The sequence below is a fragment of the Cucurbita moschata genome, unplaced genomic scaffold (genome assembly GCF_002738365.1).
Source record: "Cucurbita moschata cultivar Rifu unplaced genomic scaffold, Cmos_1.0 Cmo_Scf00014, whole genome shotgun sequence".
NCBI lineage: Eukaryota > Viridiplantae > Streptophyta > Magnoliopsida > Cucurbitales > Cucurbitaceae > Cucurbita > Cucurbita moschata.
In genome coordinates this window covers 655,568-672,623 of record NW_019268530.1, presented here as the reverse complement: position 1 = coordinate 672,623, position 17,056 = coordinate 655,568, and the positions used below count along the sequence as shown (strand labels likewise).

The following is a 17,056-nucleotide window of genomic DNA, read 5'->3' as shown; positions in this document are numbered from 1 at the left end:
AATCCGCCCCCTTGGGAGCTCATCGTCCTCGTTGACACACAGCCCAGTGCTTAGCTCTGATACCATTTATAATAGCCCAAGTCCACCGCTAACCGATATTGTTTGTTTTGGTCCTGTTACGTATCATCGTCAACTTCACAATTTTAAAATACGTCTGTTAGGGAGAATTTTCCACACCATTCCAAGGAATACTTCATTCCCCTCTCCAGCAAATGTAGAATCTCATAATCCACTCCTCCTGTGAGCCCAACATCCTTGCTGGCATATCCCCAGTGTCTCAGATACCATTTATAACCGTCTAAGTCCACCGTTCTGCTTTGGCTCGTTACGTATCACTGTCAGCCTCATAATTTTAAAATCCGTCTGCTAGAGAGAAGTTTCCACACCCTTCTGATAAACATTTTGTTCCCTCTCCAACCGATGTGGGATCTCAGCGTTATCTCTCTATGCATGCATTAAGCCCAAAAATATATATATATTGAAATCGAAACCAAATTCATATTTGGTTTCCTTTAGAATATTTGTATGTCACAATAGATTTATGTTATTTTTCATGAATGACGGAGAAAGTTATGAACATTGATTTTTTCTAAAATTGCATGCAGATCATTTTTTATTTATTTAATGGAAGCCCATTCTACTATAAATAAAGGCTGAACAAAGCTAGCATTTGAGCTGAGGCAGTGGTACCCTGGATTGCCTTTGCTCTTTGCCGTTAGTGTCTCTTCCTCCTCAAATGGAGGCAGCAACGAAGGAGGTGGAAGATAAAAATAACGATGAGAAGGCTATGGCCGTCAATGACAAAGCTCCAGTGAGGCCCCGTGGAAGGCCCTTTTTTCAAAGAAGATGGACAACTTTGGACAAACGTTCTGCTGGTCTTCTTTTGTTCCTGCATTTGCTTTGTCTCTTGGCGCCATTTCACTTCACTTGGTCAGCCTTCTGCCTCGCCTTTCTACTCTACAATTTCACGGGCCTCTTCGGTTTGACGCTTTCGTACCACCGACATCTCTCGCACAAAAGTTTCAAGCTTCCCAAGTGGCTTGAATACACGTTCGCTTATATTGGAGTCCTTACTCTTCAGGTACTTAATCATTTGTTGTTTACCCATCTCAATTTGCCTTCTCGTTTTTTTTTTTTTTTCATTAAGTATTACCTTTGATATTATAGGGCGATCCAATTGATTGGATGAGTACACACCGATATCATCATCAATTTGTGGACACAGATAGAGATCCACACAGTCCGAAACAAGGATTTTGGTTTGGTCATATTGCATGGATATTTGATTCGTATGGTTTGACTAAGAAAGTTTGTCCAAAACACGTCGAAGATTTTGAGGAAAGGAATCGAAAACCAAAGCGTTTTAGAAATATTTTTGTGGGATGTTTGAAATATGGAAGACCAAACAACGTGGAAGATTTACAAAAGCAGGCCTTTTATAGGTTTCTTCGTACAACGTACATTCTTCATCATTTTGGTCTCGCAATTGTCCTCTATGCTGTCGGAGGGCTTCCCTTCCTCGTATGGGGAATGGTAAGATTTTTTCTCGTACAATATCATGCTACTTTTAATTTAAGGAAAGTGTTCGTAGTTCAAGTACACTACTACTGCGTATTAATTTTTTTTGGGCTCGTGGGATCTCACAATCTTCCTTCATTTGGGGCCAGCGTCCTCGTTGGCACACTCATGTCTAGCTCTGATACCATTTGTAATAGCCTAAGCACACTGCTAACGGATATTGTCCTTTTTTTAATTTTTTTTGTTACTTTCCTTCAAAGTTTTTAAAATGCGTCTGAATTTTGAGCGAGTATAATTTGATGGTTTGAATTGATCGAATAAATGTAGGGTGTAAGAACGGTTTGCTTTCAACATGTCACATTCTCCCTAAACTCTATCGGCCACATGTGGGGAAACCAGCAATGGAACACCGGGGATCAGTCAAGAAACAACTGGTTCGTCGAAGTTTCTTTAGTTTTTACGTTACGTTTTATTTTGTTGTCGTTGAGTAAATGAGCTAATGAAACGATTGGTCTTTAGGGTATTGGCATTGCTTATATTTGGGGAAGGGTGGCACAACAACCACCATGCATTTGAGTATTCAGCTCGACATGGCCTAGAATGGTGGCAGCTCGATGTAACCTGGTGGGTGATTTTGTTGCTTCAAGCTCTTGGGTTAGCAACCGATTTGAAATTACCCTCTCAACATCACATGCAGAAGTTGGTGTTTCAGCCTAAATGCGAGGGATGATCATACAAAATGTACGAGATCCTAGAATTTGACAACCATGTACGATGCGGGGTCATGCCTCCTTTCTGTTCGTAAACATAACTTTCTTGAATAACATGACATGAAGTGAACATGCTAGCATAGTGTGTGGCATAACACATAACGGTTTCATGCATCATACAACACAGAAGTCACCACAAGATACATAACATGACATAATCGTCTCATGGCATCACACAATAGATAACATAACATCATACGCATTAAACAATCACAACGTATGACACATGGTCACAAAAGACGTGTCGTTCATACCTCATATAATTCATCCAACAACACCAATATTAGAGTCTAGGTCAACGAATGGTATGCAGTCAAAATGGGCCTTTTTAATTAGTCGTGGGTATTAATGTGATGAAAGCGTATTGCATGGTACCTCCTTCAAAATGTTATGAAAAATTAAAGGCATCACGTTTTTGAAGGAAGAAAAGGCATAGGGCTGACAAAGGAGAGGACAGGTGGTGTCAGCGGTTGTCGAACCCATCGGTGGCCGACTATACTTGTTAACTTGAGTCCTTTCTCAGCTGTTAGATGTTGTCTAATATGAGCCATTGATTCTAGGTTAGTATTTATTAGGGTGTACGTGAATCAGATAATCCGACCACTCGAACTAACCAACTCAAATTTATTAGAAATGTACGTGTATGTCGATAGTTTCAACACGGACATCAGAGATTGATTGATAGTTTAATTTTTTTTAATTATTTAAAAAGATGAATGTTTACTAGATAATTTAAAATTTTATGATTATAACTTTGTAAAAATATTCATAAATATTGACATTTTATCAATATTTTCATGAGATTCGAACCTCTTAGAGAATTATGAATATTATAAGTAGGGTCCTTTATGGCTTAGAGAAGGTCCTACGTGGGTTTATGACCTTACCGGTTAGTTTTGAGTAAAGGGCAAATCCTGTGCCAACTACAAGCCATAAATGCTCCTACCAAATTAAGATATCACCTCCACATTTTATCTACCATAATTTAAGTTTAATAGTTTTTTATTTTATTTTTAATTTTGTTAATAAATTTGATAAGTTTTATACTAACTCTGATTGATAAAGTCACTTACTGACATCTATTGACTTTTAGTGAGAGATTGACACCCGAACCAGAAATAAATAGATAAAGTCACTTATTGATAAACTACAAGCCATAAATGTACCTCTTTTTTGGTAGATAAATTATAAGAACTTTAGAATTAAGCATGTTTAACTTGGAGTAATTTACGTTAAATTTTGAGGACAAAATATGCTAAGAAACGTAATGATGTCATAGGAAAAGATCGAGGTCATTAGGTGCCAAACTTTAAATCCTAAATCCTGATATGAATGTTAGACATAAAACGTTACATAAAAAGAATAAACTTGGGAAAGCAGCAGAAATCAGAGGCTAACTATCTGCGAGGCAAGTTTGGGTATAAATATAGGAACTAAGCAGCAGATGAGAAACACAAAGAAGGTGGCGCTTTCAATGGTGAAGTCCAAACCTGCTCTTCTAAACAGGAAATGGACCATTTTAGACAGACGTTCGGCTGGTGGTGTTTTGTTCTTGCATTTCCTCTGTCTCTTGGCTCCATTTCACTGCAACTGGCCAGCCTTTTGGGTTGCCTTTGCACTCTATTTCATTACAGGGCTTTTCGGAGTAACGCTATCGTACCATAGAAATCTTGCACACAAAAGTTTCAAGCTTCCCAAATGGCTCGAGTACTTGTTTGCATATCTTGGAGTTCAGGCCTTCCAGGTTTGTCGTGATTATCGTGTCATGCATTAAAAACATTAAAAGAGTTAACAAACAAGCTTGTAGTGATTTGAAGTTTGCTAAATTTTACTACAGGGTGATCCAATTGATTGGGTTAGTACACATAGATATCATCATCAATTCGTTGATACAGACAGAGATCCACATAGTCCTTTAGATGGGTTTTGGTTTAGTCATTTAGCTTGGATGTTCGACGCGTATACTTTGACAAAAAAAGTTTACCCAAAAAACGTTCAAGATTTCGAGGAAAGAAGTACCAAACGAAAGCGTTTTAGAAATGTTTTAGTGGGATATGTGAAGTATGGAAGACCAAACAATGTGGAGGATTTACAAAAGCAAGGCTTTTATAGGTTTCTTCGAAAGACATACATTCTCCATCCCACAGCTCCTGCAATTGTCCTCTATGCAACTGGAGGCCTTCCCTTTGTTGTTTGGGGAATGGTAACTATTGTTTTTTTCTATTTTTTTTTTATGTTCACATGATTTCTTCTTCTTTACTATTATTATTTGTAAGAATATAATAACAGAGTGGTTGGAGATGGGAACGAAACATTTCTTATGAGAGTGTGGAAACTTCCCTCTAACAGACGTGTTTTAAAACTGTGAGACTGATGGCGATACGTAACGGTCCAAAGCGGACAATATCGGCTAGCGGTGGGCTTGAACTATTACAAATGATATCAAACCCAGACACCGAGCGGTGTGCCAACAAGGACATTGGGTCTTCAATGGGGGTGGATTGGGAGATCCCACATTTGTTGAAGAGGGGAATGAAATATTCCTTGTAAGGGTGTGGAAACCTCTCCCTAACACACACGTTTTTAAATCGTGAGGCTGACGATAATACGTAATGGGCCAAAGCGGACAATATCTGGTAGCAGTAGGTTTGAGATATTATAAATGGTATCAAAGCCAGACACTGGAAAGTGTATCAACAAGGACGCGTAGCCCCAACGGGATGGATTGTGAGATCCCACATTAGTTGGAGAGGAGAATGAAACATTTTTTAGAAAGACGTGGAAACCTCTCCATCATGAGATTGACGACGTGTTATATAGTAGCGGTGGAGTTGAATTGTTATATTTGTTTTGTTGAAAGGAGATGGTAAGAAAATTGATGAGTGTTAATGGTGAATGGGATGTGGCAGGGAGTGAGGCTTGTTTGGGTGCTGCACATTACTTTCTTCGTAAATTCTGCCTGCCACATATGGGGCTACCGACTGTGGGACACAAATGATTTGTCGAAGAACAATTGGTACACTCACTTTCTCTGTTCTTCCGTAGTTACTGCTTCAAATTCAATTGGTTTATAGATATGTGTAAAAGATTGTAAATGTTGGCAGGGTGATAGGGTTGCTTGCCTTTGGGGAGGGTTGGCACAACAACCACCATGCTTTTGAATATTCAGCTCGACATGGCTATGAATGGTGGGAGTTTGACTTGACATGGTGCGTTATTTTGTTCCTTCAAGCCCTTGGATTGGCAACTGATGTGAAGTTACCCTCCGCACGCCATCAGCAAAAATTAGCCCTAAACCCTAAAACAAGCTGATGATTTCTAGACACTTGTTTCATGCTAGGCATTATTCCTCCAATGATTGTAGTATCAAGTATTTTTTGTGAGGCCTGCACGATGGGTTATTAACTCAACGGCAGAGCGCGCCTCTAATAATTTCATTGATGATTTCTTAGAGACTTGTTTGGTGCATTGATTGGATTAAACATAGTTTGCAAGTTTGATAATATTGTTAAAGTTATGTTATACCAAATTTCCTTAAATTCGAGTGAGTTTGAACGATGTGTAACATCCAAATAAAATAGGAATATATGAATGAACTGATACTATATATTCAAAGGAGGGCAATCCTAAGGATAAGATGACTAAGAAAAACTTAAAAGAATTAAAGGTTAATATCTATACCAATAATGTGCACGTTCCTTTTCGGTGTCGCAATGATAAGAACTTCATGATTAAGCATGCTTTACTTTGAATAATTCTATATTGGATGATCTCTTGATAATTTTCCTTAGATACACATGAGTGAGGATAAAACACGATGGAAGAACCTGCGTTGGTCTATTGGGATAGTCTATACTCTTAATAAGCGATGAATAGGTAACATGTGCACAGGTGTTGAGATCATCAGGTGCCCAAATCCTGATATGAATCCTAGGCATAAGGTCGTTGCATTATGTCCATAGACTTATCATATGTCACACCAATTATTCAAAAATTTAGAAGATGAATGGAAACTTACTCTAAACTATAATTTAACCTAATCTTATTATATAATACAAATTAATTGGAGATAATTGATTTGAAATTATGGTACCCAAATTAAATGTCAAAAGTAGGGCAACTATTAGGTGCAATAATGTGTTCTTGGGAAAGCGAAGCTTTTGTGGCCTTAAAGAGCCATTGCTATATCACATCATGTGGGTACCATGCTTTCAATCTTTGCATGCGACGCCCTCTGTTTGGGGGTAGGACTCATTTCAATTTAATTACGTATCATCACTAGAATTCTGTTCAACTAATTTGAACTGCGATCGTGATGGATTTAAGTCAATTCTATTAAACGTCACGAGTGAAGACTATGCATATAAACCAACACGTGCATCACCTCTGACATGGTCAAATTATCCAATCCTTACTTCTAAGAGTGAAAATTACCCCACAAATTAACTATAAAGTTTCTATTATTGAAACATCGAAAATGAGGGTGCACCTTGTTAGTATGTGTAAACTAGTCATTCTATTCTCAAAATCGTTTTTGAGAAGCAAAAACGGGTGGAGAGAAGCAGGCCAGAACTCGAACCTGAGAACGGTGGGCATGGATGCTTGGAACCAACAATTGGTAAACAGCGGAGGGTTGAGGCGTCGGAAACAAGCGGCGGAGGAAGATCACAAAGCGGCGGAGGAAGATCACAAAACTCAGAAAATGATTAAGAGGAGGCAGGAATGGTTGATGGTTAGATAAGCTTTGTAACGTAAAATGGATGAGTTTTATCATATTTTGTAACGTAAAATGGATGAGTGTTATCATATTCAAGATATGGATCCTCCTAATATGGGTAGTTTAACCACTTCCCTTTTTATTTTATTTATATGGAAAGTTTAACAATTTGGCCTATATTTAAGATACTATGCATATGCTTAATAACTTCCCTTATATTTTAAGTTTTATTTAACTAGATTCTTCCACTAACTTAGTCCATTATTACAGTCAAATTCGACCATATTATCATCATCTTTTGTTCATTACATATCTTCCTCACCTCACTAGGGACTTATCTACTAGCGAGAGATTCATGGTTCCCCTCTTCATCCAAGATTTGGCAATTAGATTAAGTTGTTACAAATGGTATCAGAGCTAGATGTGGGATCTCACAATCGGCTTGAGCCGTTAAATGGTATCAAAACTAGACACTCGGCGGTGGCCTAACGAGGATGAATTGTGAGATCCCACATCCATTTGAGAGGAGAACGAAACACTCTTGTAAAAGCGTAAAATAGTAGAATTGTGAGGCTGACAATGACGAGGTAACTAGCTAAAATAAACCATATTTATTAATGGTGAATTTAAGATGGGTACAAGGAAGGATAGAGTAGACTACATAGTTGAAAACACCTCAAAAATGATACTCAATTGGACATAGAAGGTTGTAAATGGTATGAACATGTGGTATCTCTCCTACCACAACAAAAAGCAACGTTCTGACTTGTCCGAATTGAGGAACAAAGGGTGATAGAAAGTACAAATTAGAAAAGACGTGTTTCATATTCAAAACCACAAGGTGTATGAAACTTGCCCTAAGAGAGACAGACGTAAAAGAACAAAGAAGTTTTCCTGAAAAATGAAATAGTTTCCTTTTTAGTGTTTAATAATTTTAGGAAAATAAAAAGGCAAAACAAAAACAGGGGTTTAGTCATCTTTAAGAGATCGCAATATCTGGGTCAAATTTCTAGCATCAAATTCCCCTCAAATCCTTCACAAAGTGATCGTTTTTTCTCTTCTAACTTATTAAATTGCCTCCAACAGTCTGCCAATTCAGAGTCGACGGTTCTTGTACTGTTCTTTCTCCTATGGCTCTTCTCAATTCTCGGTTGTCCGATTCCAAATTCCACCGCTTTCCATCCCTCCGCCTTGCAATTCACCATCCCCGCCTGATGGCCGTCAGTTTCCGATCAGTTTCTGGCGACCCATTAGGCTTAAACTTGGTGGGTCGTTGCAATTTCAAATCCTTGAGGCTGAATTCATCGTGTAGGATCCAAAACAGAGCAACTCCACCGCTGACAGAGGCATTTGAACCAGGGTCGCCGCCACCGCCGGCTTCTGGGAAGAGGATTTTGTTATCGGATGTGGTGGTGAGGCGGCCGAGGGAGGTGTTTTCGGGCCGGAAATGGACTCTTCATGACATCGGAACCGCCGGAGTGGTGGCGGCGGCTCATTTACTCGCTCTTTTGGCTCCATTTCAATTCAATTGGGCTGCATTTTGGGTCGCAGTTTCTTTGTACATTGTCACAGGTCTTTTCGGAATTACCCTTTCGTTTCATCGCAATCTTTCTCATCGCAGCTTCAAACTTCCAAAATGGCTAGAATACTCCTTCGCTTATTGCGGAGTTCAAGCACTTCAGGTTCAAATCAAATCCTATTATTTCCTCAAATTTGAAAATCTACTCTGTTCTGACTCTGTTTTTGTATCTGTTTAGGGGAATCCAATGAATTGGGTCAGCACCCATAGATATCACCATCAATTTTGTGATTCCGAAAGAGACCCACATAGCCCAATCGAAGGCTTTTGGTTTAGCCACATGAGTTGGTTGTTTGATATCAAAACTTTGACTGAGAGAGTGAGAAATTTTGCTCTGTTCTTGGCTGAAATTTTACCCCTAATTAATGGATTCCAACTTTTAAATTGGTTTTTTTTTTTTTTCAGTGTGGAGGGCCAAACAACGTTGGGGATTTGCAAAAACAGCCATTTTATAGGTTTATTGAAACAACTTATCTTCTTCATCCGATTGCTCTTGGTGCTCTGCTCTACGCAATGGGTGGATTTCCATTCATTGTTTGGGGAATGGTAAGATGAATTCTTCTTTTTCTTTCACATGCACTGATTTTGGGTAAATAATGAATGAAAGACTTGTGTTTTTGTTCTTGATTACAGGGTGTGAGATTAGTTTGGGTGTACCATATCACCTGGCTGGTGAATTCAGCTTGCCATGTATGGGGAAATCAGGCTTGGAAAACAGGGGATTTGTCTAGAAACAATTGGTAAATTTGGCCCTTTTATATGATGATTTCAACTGATCCGACCAAAAATACCTTAAAATGTTAATGATATGTTTGTCGGTGAAGGTGGGTGTCGCTGTTTGCATTTGGAGAAGGGTGGCACAACAACCACCACGCATTTGAGTTCTCGGCGCGACATGGCCTAGAGTGGTGGCAACTCGACATGACATGGTACGTTGTCCGGCTTCTTCAAGCTCTCGGTTTGGCCACAGATGTGAAGATACCAACACAACTTCAGAAGCAAAACTTTGCTACTTTCAACGCCACATGACTTTGTACCAACTTCTATTACCCAAATCTTAGACCCAAAAGGTGTATGCTTTCTCGTTCCGATAGTTAAAATGTTACGACCCGAATTTCTTAATGAAAATTCCATACTTTTAATGCATATTGAACACTACAAGAAGTAAGACATGGTAGAGAATTCGCATAGCTCTTCAAGAATATGTCTCACTTTTATTGAAAAGTTCTCAAAATGCCTTTTGGTTCTCTACTACAAGTGTGCCCCGTTCATCTGCGTTTTTTACACCAAAATGTCAAGCTCCCATTGAAATACACCGTGCTCGCACCTCTTACCAACGCGTTGCCTTCTTGGAAATCTCTCAAACATTAACTAGCTAGGCTTGGACTGAGTTTAGGCTCCAAAATGTAATACCAGAGATCTCAAATTTGAGAGGGGAACGGAACATTCTTTCTTCATAAGGGTGTGAAAACTTCTAGAATAGCAGACGCGTTTTAGAAAGCTTGAGGGGAAATTCAAAGAAGACAATATCTGCTAATAGGGTTTGGGCCGTTACAAATGGTATCAGAATCAGACACTGTGCAGTGTGCCAGCAAGGACACTGAGCCTCAAGGAGAGTGAACACGAAATGAGTGTCAACAAGGACGCTGGGACCCGAAGGGAGTGGATTGTGAGATCCCAGTTACAAATGGTGGATTGTGAAAACTTCTCTATAGCAGACACGTTTTAGAAAGTTTGAGGGGAAGCCCAAAGAAGACAATATCTATTAATAGGGCTTGGGCCATTACAAATGTTATCAGAGCAAGACACTTAGCAACGCGCGCCAGCATGGACATTGAGCCCCAAAGAGAGTGGACACTGAATGAGTGTCAACAAGGAAACTGGGTTCCGAAGGGAGTGGATTATGAAATCCTAATTGGATAGGGAAATGAAACATTATGTATAAGGGCGTGGATATCTCTACCTAGCAGATGCATTTTAAAAACTTTTAAGGGAAGCTAAAAAAAAAAAAAGTTCAAAGAGGACAATATCGACTAACAGTGAGCTCACTTGTATCATAATGACATGATTATTCAATTTCAGCGAGCCTACATGTAAAAACTTGAATAGATAATGATTAAGAATGTTGAGCAACGAGTCGAAAACTGGTTTGGGAAAGTGTGAGAGGCAAAGGCAGCCATGAATGAGCTAAGCTAATGGCTTTTGAAGATGAAAAGAAGCCACAAACTAAAGCAAAACAAGAGATAAAAGCCACGAAATTCAACCACTTCAAAAGGGTTGTCTTGTTTTTTTGTGTTGCAGGAATTTTGGAAAAGAACAAACTCGTACCCCCGACATTTGGAATTTCGAAGCTAACAAGGAAAGAAGAGTTAAGGAACTAACAAAACAATGACAATACAATGATGTCCTTAAAAAGGACAATCAAAAGAATGGTCTGCTTTGTGTGTAGTTTCCACTGTAGAAGTGCACGGGACACACAAAGCATGGTTTAAAGGAAACTGTTTCCTTCTTTTCAATACCCCTTACTCTTTAATGGCCAATATCATTAACTACTAAGTAATATTGTAACTATTCCGTTACACAATAGTAAAACTATATAGGGTACAAGTTGCTCAATTGTTATACATAATAAAGCTATATAGGGTAAATGATCATATACAGTAAACAACTACGTACAGTATCAATGACTATATACAATATCGGTGAGTAAACGTAAATATGTCTTGCTTATACTTTGTAATAATGGTTATGTGTAGTAAACAAAGTGAATATGTCTTGCTTATACTTTGTAATAATGGTTATGTGTAGTAAACAAAGTGAAAAGTTGGTAAACGTATAGTTATGTAATAGATGGTTATATTTGATTTATATATACATTCTATCCTACGGTACATCATTCATATAAACTTTTAGCCAATATTTCTCTTATATTTTCTTTTATCTATTGTTTGTGTTCATCTGGTTCGAATTCTTTGTGTTCATCAAGATTAAATGTGTGCTTAGCGTGGGATTCTAAGAATAATATTGTTAGTAGAGAAAAGGTAGGGTTAATTAAATGGTTGGGTGACGACTTAGATATGTAAGAAGCATGCATTAGGGTAGCGAGGAAGTCGAGGTAATTATTAAGAAATGAAACATGCTTCAAGAACAAGGGTTAATTAATTATTTCTTTACCCATAATCCCAGTTATGCTCTCTTTGCTGCACACTTTTTAATAACTTTAAGTAATTCATTCCAAAAAGTGCTTCTTTTTCTTTTGTAACTTTAACATTTTGGCTTACATAATTTAAACCATCATTTGCTTCTTAGATACATTCAAACATGTTCTTTTAATATTTTTGATCGAATCATTATCACCTTTCTTGTAATTCATGCTCTCTCGTACACAAAACCCCCTATCTTTCTTATCTTCACAATAAATTATGATTTTATATACTTTAACCTACCTTATATCATTTTTTATAATTTATTTTGAGGACGGGGTATGTAACAGCTGCTAGCAAATATTGTCTGCTTGGACTCGTTATGTATCGTCGTGTTTATTAGGGAGATGTTTCCACAACCTTATAAGAAATGCTTTGACTCATCATGTATCGTTGTGTTTGTTAGGGAGAGGTTTCCACATCCTTATAAGAAATGTTTCGTTCTACTCTCTAACTAAGGTGAGATCTCAATCCACCCCTTTGAGGACCCAACATCCTCGCTGACATAGCGTCCAGTGTCTGGCTCTGATACCATTTTTAACAGCCTAAGCCCACCGCTAGCAGATATTGTCTGCTTTGACTCATTACTTATCGCCACTAGCTTCATGATTTTAAAACGTGTCTACTGGAGGAGAGGTTTCCACACGTTTATAAAGAATGTTTCATTCCTCTATCCAACCAATGTGGGATCAATGATCTCACAAATGACTAAGGAAAATGTTTATAATAATTGATTTTTAGAAGCTTAATTATAAGAACTTTAAAGTTAAGCAACCTGTGTGGTGATGGGGTGGCTCTATACCGATAAAAGCTTGAAATATAATGAAGCAAGGAAATGAATGGTGTTATTATTATTGTATCAACCTGTTATTCAGTGAGAGTGTTAAATGAAGTGCCCATCATCAGCACTTGAAAACTGGGAAATGAATTCCCCTTTTATAATCATTTATTTACTTTCCCCACCATTTACACTCTTATCACCACCTCCATAACCCCTTATTTATGGGTCGCTCAAAACCCTAAACTCCCAAACTCCTACGCCCCTCCCATAAACAACCAAATTCCATTTTCCCATTATATAATATATATTATTTAAAAAAGAGTTGCCAACCAAAAAGTTCTGTGCTTTAACACTGTAACCCCTTGAGACCATGAGTTTTGCAGCTCCAAAACAAAAAAAAAAAAAACCCCATCTTTTCTTTCTGAAATGGCGAGTGTCAACCTGACAGGCAACCGGTTGCAGATGTCTGTCGGGTGGGAGTCACTGAGTTAATTCCCTCCGCCGCTTCCTTCTGACAGCACGCGAGCTTACTGGCTACTGGCGGAGCTGGTCACCCTCCATCCATTCCCACACCACCCTCTTCTCTTACATTTGTCTACTTGATACCCCACATTCTTACCTCGAACAAGTCCCAAACCAGCACGCCTTGAGTCCTCCATAAATTGTCTCCGATTTGGGAAGTGAAGTCCACTCTCCAACACGTGGAGGGAGGTGACTGGGTTGTGTAGTCCACGGTGTGGGTTGGCGTGTGGGAGATGGGGTTGGATCATTCCGGGGCAGTGCCTTTAAATACTGGAGTGGGATGTCAATTCGGTGAAGGGTAACCCCAAAAGGCAAAAGCTTTCAGTTTTTTGTCGAAGGTTTAAGGACAGTGATTCATAGCTGATTTGTTTGTTTGAGGATTTTGGATTTGTCGATCAGCCGCCAAAACGGGTCTGCCTCTGTGGATGCTTGGCTTCAGCGCCGACAGGTTGCGAGCCGACATGAACCGCTTACTCGCCCTACTCTTCCACCAAGTAAATTTCATAAACTCTCTCTCTTTTATTTTTCACTTTTTCATTTGGTGCCTTTACAATGCGATTGTTCTTCAATAAGGATTCAAGGGTTTTGCTTCAATTGCGATTGTTCTTCAATAAGGGTTCAAGGGTTTTGCTTCAATTACTCAAAAAAATGAAATTTTTTTTGTGTAATAATGATTTTTCTAACAAGGGTTTGATGTGTTTCTTCAAATTTTAGAACCATATTAAATGTTTTGCTTGAATCACGCTTGAAATGGGGAGGAAATGATGTTCGAATGGTTAGATTTTGTCCACTTTCCGCATAAGCTCTCATTACTTTGCTTTTAGCCTCTCCAAAAGACCTCGTAGCAATTAGTAGATGTGTGAGTTTCATCCAACACGAATGAATTTGAAAATTCTTGCTCATATTAAACGTTTTTCATCACTAAATTCAATTTTTGTAATGCAGGGAGTATTAGACGAACAATTCTTGCAGCTACAACAGCTTCAAGATGAAAGCTCTCCAAATTTCGTATCGGAAGTAGTGAACATTTACTTTCAAGAATCGGAGCGGCTGTTGAAAAACCTAAGAGCGCTGTTGTAAGTCTTTGTTTTGTAGTTCTCATGCACAGACACACAAAGAATAAGAATAAGGAAAGGTTGTTGATGGGGGTTAGGGTTTTTGTTTGGATTGGACAGAATTGAGAGAGAGCTGACTGATTACAAGAAGATGGGAAACCATTTGAATCAACTGATGGGGAGCAGCTCAAGCATTGGAGCTAACAGAGTCAGAAATGTTTGCATTGCATTTCGAGCCAATTCTGAACAAAGCAACCGTGCTGGGTAATTATTTAATCAAAACCCCCCATTTTTATCCTTTTTATCTTCTTATTTATCATCATTCAAAAAAAACACATCATCTGGGCACCTTTTTTGAGATTTTCAAAGTGGAATCATTTATACGTAAGGAATACATCTTCATTGTTACGAGGCTTTTTAGAGAAACCATGAGTACTTATGAGTAGTTATGCTCAAAGTGGACAATTGGCAGGTGTTTGAGAGCATTGGAAGTACTTGAACACGAGTATTGTTATTTAAAGAGCAAACTTCACGAGCTGTTTCAGGTGAGTTGAAGATAGGGAAAGATGAAAGTTGTTGTATAAAAATTGTTACACAAAAAAGGCAGCTTTTTTTCATTTAGCTTTTGTAATTTGCATGTGATGCAGATAGAGCAGCAAAGAGTGTTGGGCGCAGGAGTTAGGTACCCAATGCAACAGAATTGAACCCAGAAACTAAAAAGAAGAAGAAGAAGAAGAAGAAGAAGAAGAAGAAGAAGAAGAAGTGATCTTAATCAGAAAAAGAACAATGGAATGGCTCATTGGAAAACCCTACTTTTTCTCTTCTTCACCTCAAACATCTTTTCTTTTCTTTTCTTTTTGTAGAGTTATAATTCTTTCTTCCTTTCTGTTTCTTTTTCCTTTTCTTTTCTTGGTTTTCAATCCACTTTTATCAAGCAAAAACTGGTTGTGGTTGTAATGTTACATTCAAACTAATGATATCCTCACCAACTTTCCCTATCCCTATCGATTGTTTCAGCCCTTTACGTCCCTTACTGTTTTGAAATGTGTCTACTAGAGAGCTAGAGGTTTCCACACCCAGAATGCTTTGTTCCCCTCTCCAACCGACGAGGGATCTCATAATCTACTCCTCTCGGGGCCAGCATCATCGCTGGCACACCACTCAGTGTCTGGTACTGATACCATTTGTAACGAGTCAAAGTTGACAATATCTACTTCGAGTAGACTTAGACTGTTACGAGAAGTGTTTGAGGTTGAAAATTGGGTGGAGTGTAATAGATGTAGTATGATATGGACATATAGAGCAAGTAATGATCGAATATTAGGGTCTCATTATGCATATGAACATGAGATTAAAGGGTTTAGAAATGAACAAGACAAGAAGCATAAGGGATTGGGAGTTGTAGCCATTGAAGCATTGATTTGAGGTCAAAACATGTGGTGGAAGAAGAAACCCTCGAATCAAACACTCAACTCATCAATACTAAACTTTAATTACTCATACATTCACATTAGGGTTTCCAAAACTTGTTGTTAGCTTAACACAAAATAGGTTTTTCAAAAAAAGAAAATTTATCTAAAATGATATTATTGTTGCTTATGTACTTGAATTATTCTCCATCCAATCATATCACATCTGGAAAAGAAAATAGTTAAATGAACACGACATCAAATAAATATTTAGAAGTATAATTTAAAGTTTCCATATATTAACAAAATCAAATATTAAATGGATACAATTTTAAAAAAATTTATAATGTAATAAAAAGAAATTAGAGTTATATGATGGAAGGGAATAAAGTTTAAAAGGGCATAAAATAGGGTCAACTTAGGGCTAGAAAATAAATAAATGAAGATTAGGGGTTTGTGGCTCAAAATAAATATTTTATTTTGTCTCCAAAATTCCACCATAAAGGCATTGCTTTCAAGCTCGTACGGACGTGGCCTTCTACTGTCCTCCATTAATGTCCCTAAACTACCCTAACTTAGCAACATTTTATTATAATTGGAAATATTAATTACACGAATATGTTTCCTCATCATCATGTAATTAAAATATTAAACATTCTAGAAACATTCATACAAATTATTTCACATTAATAATATATATATATATATATTTTTTTTTTTTTTTTATCAAAGGTGATTTAGTTGAATTATAAATTTATTTAAATGGTTAAAATTCAAATAAATGAAAATTTTATGAATTAAATTGAGGGATAAATTTCTCTCCAATTATATATCTTTTTTATAATACAATTATGTAATATATATACTTTTTTATTTTTATTTAATTAAACAGTTAAGAAATTATTAGAAAGTGACGTGTCCCCATGAAACCCAAAACGCCAAAAAGCATATAATAATTTGTTCATCTGTCCACGCATGGTGTGACTTAATAAATATCCCTATTTCTTCATATCCATCACGTTTACATTATTATCTTATCAACTCAACCAATTAATATTCCATCTACTATGTTTTTTTTTAATAAAGATAAATATGCCATAATATCTTCCAAATCTTAATTCTTTATATATATGTAATCACTTTTTCATTTAATCTCTGTCGTCATAATGTAATTTTCAATAAATAAAAATTTAAATAAAATATAACTTAATATCGAAAAAAATCAGATGTAAATAATTTCCCTTTTTAAACTTTATCCAAATTCAATTCTTTTTCTCTAGAGAGTACATCCAAGTCGCAAGGAATAATGAGCCCTAATAACTTGTCGAGATGAAAGAAGAAACCTAGACTTTTGAAGTTGTGGTCTGGAGCCCTGCTCGACCCTCTTCGAGCTTGTCTTTGATACTTGTGTTGTTTGGTTCTCTCGAACTTTGTGTATACCTCGATTTAGCTTCAATGCACACTTTTGATGAGTTAGATATGCATCATTTTCCTCGATCATA

General features: G+C 37.4%; 4 protein-coding genes across 5 annotated transcripts; all 4 read left to right on the top strand.

The window, feature by feature from the left end:
• The first annotated feature begins 696 nt into the window (after positions 1–696).
• LOC111452890 (palmitoyl-monogalactosyldiacylglycerol delta-7 desaturase, chloroplastic-like) lies at positions 697–2,259 on the top strand. Its single transcript, XM_023093810.1, has 4 exons — positions 697–1,081; positions 1,168–1,533; positions 1,846–1,952; positions 2,038–2,259. The coding sequence occupies exons 1-4, from the start codon at positions 737–739 to the stop codon at positions 2,246–2,248; spliced, it is 1,029 nt and encodes a 342-aa protein (XP_022949578.1). The 5' UTR covers positions 697–736; the 3' UTR covers positions 2,249–2,259.
• A 1,465-nt stretch (positions 2,260–3,724) lies between these two features.
• Positions 3,725–5,738, top strand: LOC111452892 (palmitoyl-monogalactosyldiacylglycerol delta-7 desaturase, chloroplastic-like). Its single transcript, XM_023093813.1, has 4 exons — positions 3,725–4,032; positions 4,126–4,491; positions 5,198–5,304; positions 5,393–5,738. Exons 1-4 carry the CDS (start codon positions 3,733–3,735, stop codon positions 5,598–5,600), a joined length of 981 nt encoding a protein of 326 aa, XP_022949581.1. The 5' UTR covers positions 3,725–3,732; the 3' UTR covers positions 5,601–5,738.
• Positions 5,739–7,975: 2,237 nt separating this feature from the next.
• LOC111452481 (palmitoyl-monogalactosyldiacylglycerol delta-7 desaturase, chloroplastic-like) lies at positions 7,976–9,730 on the top strand. Its single transcript, XM_023093242.1, has 5 exons — positions 7,976–8,687; positions 8,763–8,903; positions 8,990–9,130; positions 9,218–9,324; positions 9,409–9,730. The coding sequence occupies exons 1-5, from the start codon at positions 8,136–8,138 to the stop codon at positions 9,611–9,613; spliced, it is 1,146 nt and encodes a 381-aa protein (XP_022949010.1). The 5' UTR covers positions 7,976–8,135; the 3' UTR covers positions 9,614–9,730.
• Positions 9,731–13,401: 3,671 nt separating this feature from the next.
• LOC111452724 (pseudo histidine-containing phosphotransfer protein 6) lies at positions 13,402–14,865 on the top strand. 2 transcript variants are annotated; one of them, XM_023093572.1, is made up of 5 exons: positions 13,402–13,584; positions 14,036–14,107; positions 14,273–14,409; positions 14,618–14,690; positions 14,793–14,865. In XM_023093572.1, the coding sequence occupies exons 1-5, from the start codon at positions 13,516–13,518 to the stop codon at positions 14,847–14,849; spliced, it is 408 nt and encodes a 135-aa protein (XP_022949340.1). In that variant the 5' UTR covers positions 13,402–13,515; the 3' UTR covers positions 14,850–14,865. The 2 variants fall into 2 exon arrangements, with proteins under 2 accessions (XP_022949340.1, XP_022949339.1); XM_023093571.1 differs by having other exon boundaries at positions 14,036–14,166; positions 14,266–14,409.
• The last annotated feature ends 2,191 nt before the right edge of the window (positions 14,866–17,056 follow it).

Coding starts and splice junctions, on each gene's coding strand:
- LOC111452481 (XM_023093242.1), top strand. CDS start 8,136: ATGGCTCTTCTCAATTCTCGGTTGTCCGATTCCAAATTCCACCGCTTT. Junction 8,688..8,762: donor GCGGAGTTCAAGCACTTCAG/GTTCAAATCAAA, acceptor GTATCTGTTTAG/GGGAATCCAATGAATTGGGT. Junction 9,131..9,217: donor CATTCATTGTTTGGGGAATG/GTAAGATGAATT, acceptor TCTTGATTACAG/GGTGTGAGATTAGTTTGGGT.
- LOC111452892 (XM_023093813.1), top strand. CDS start 3,733: ATGAGAAACACAAAGAAGGTGGCGCTTTCAATGGTGAAGTCCAAACCT. Junction 4,033..4,125: donor TTGGAGTTCAGGCCTTCCAG/GTTTGTCGTGAT, acceptor ATTTTACTACAG/GGTGATCCAATTGATTGGGT. Junction 4,492..5,197: donor CCTTTGTTGTTTGGGGAATG/GTAACTATTGTT, acceptor GGGATGTGGCAG/GGAGTGAGGCTTGTTTGGGT.
- LOC111452890 (XM_023093810.1), top strand. CDS start 737: ATGGAGGCAGCAACGAAGGAGGTGGAAGATAAAAATAACGATGAGAAG. Junction 1,082..1,167: donor TTGGAGTCCTTACTCTTCAG/GTACTTAATCAT, acceptor TTGATATTATAG/GGCGATCCAATTGATTGGAT. Junction 1,953..2,037: donor GATCAGTCAAGAAACAACTG/GTTCGTCGAAGT, acceptor ATTGGTCTTTAG/GGTATTGGCATTGCTTATAT.
- LOC111452724 (XM_023093571.1), top strand. CDS start 13,516: ATGCTTGGCTTCAGCGCCGACAGGTTGCGAGCCGACATGAACCGCTTA. Junction 13,585..14,035: donor TCGCCCTACTCTTCCACCAA/GTAAATTTCATA, acceptor TTTGTAATGCAG/GGAGTATTAGACGAACAATT. Junction 14,167..14,265: donor AAAAACCTAAGAGCGCTGTT/GTAAGTCTTTGT, acceptor TGGATTGGACAG/AATTGAGAGAGAGCTGACTG.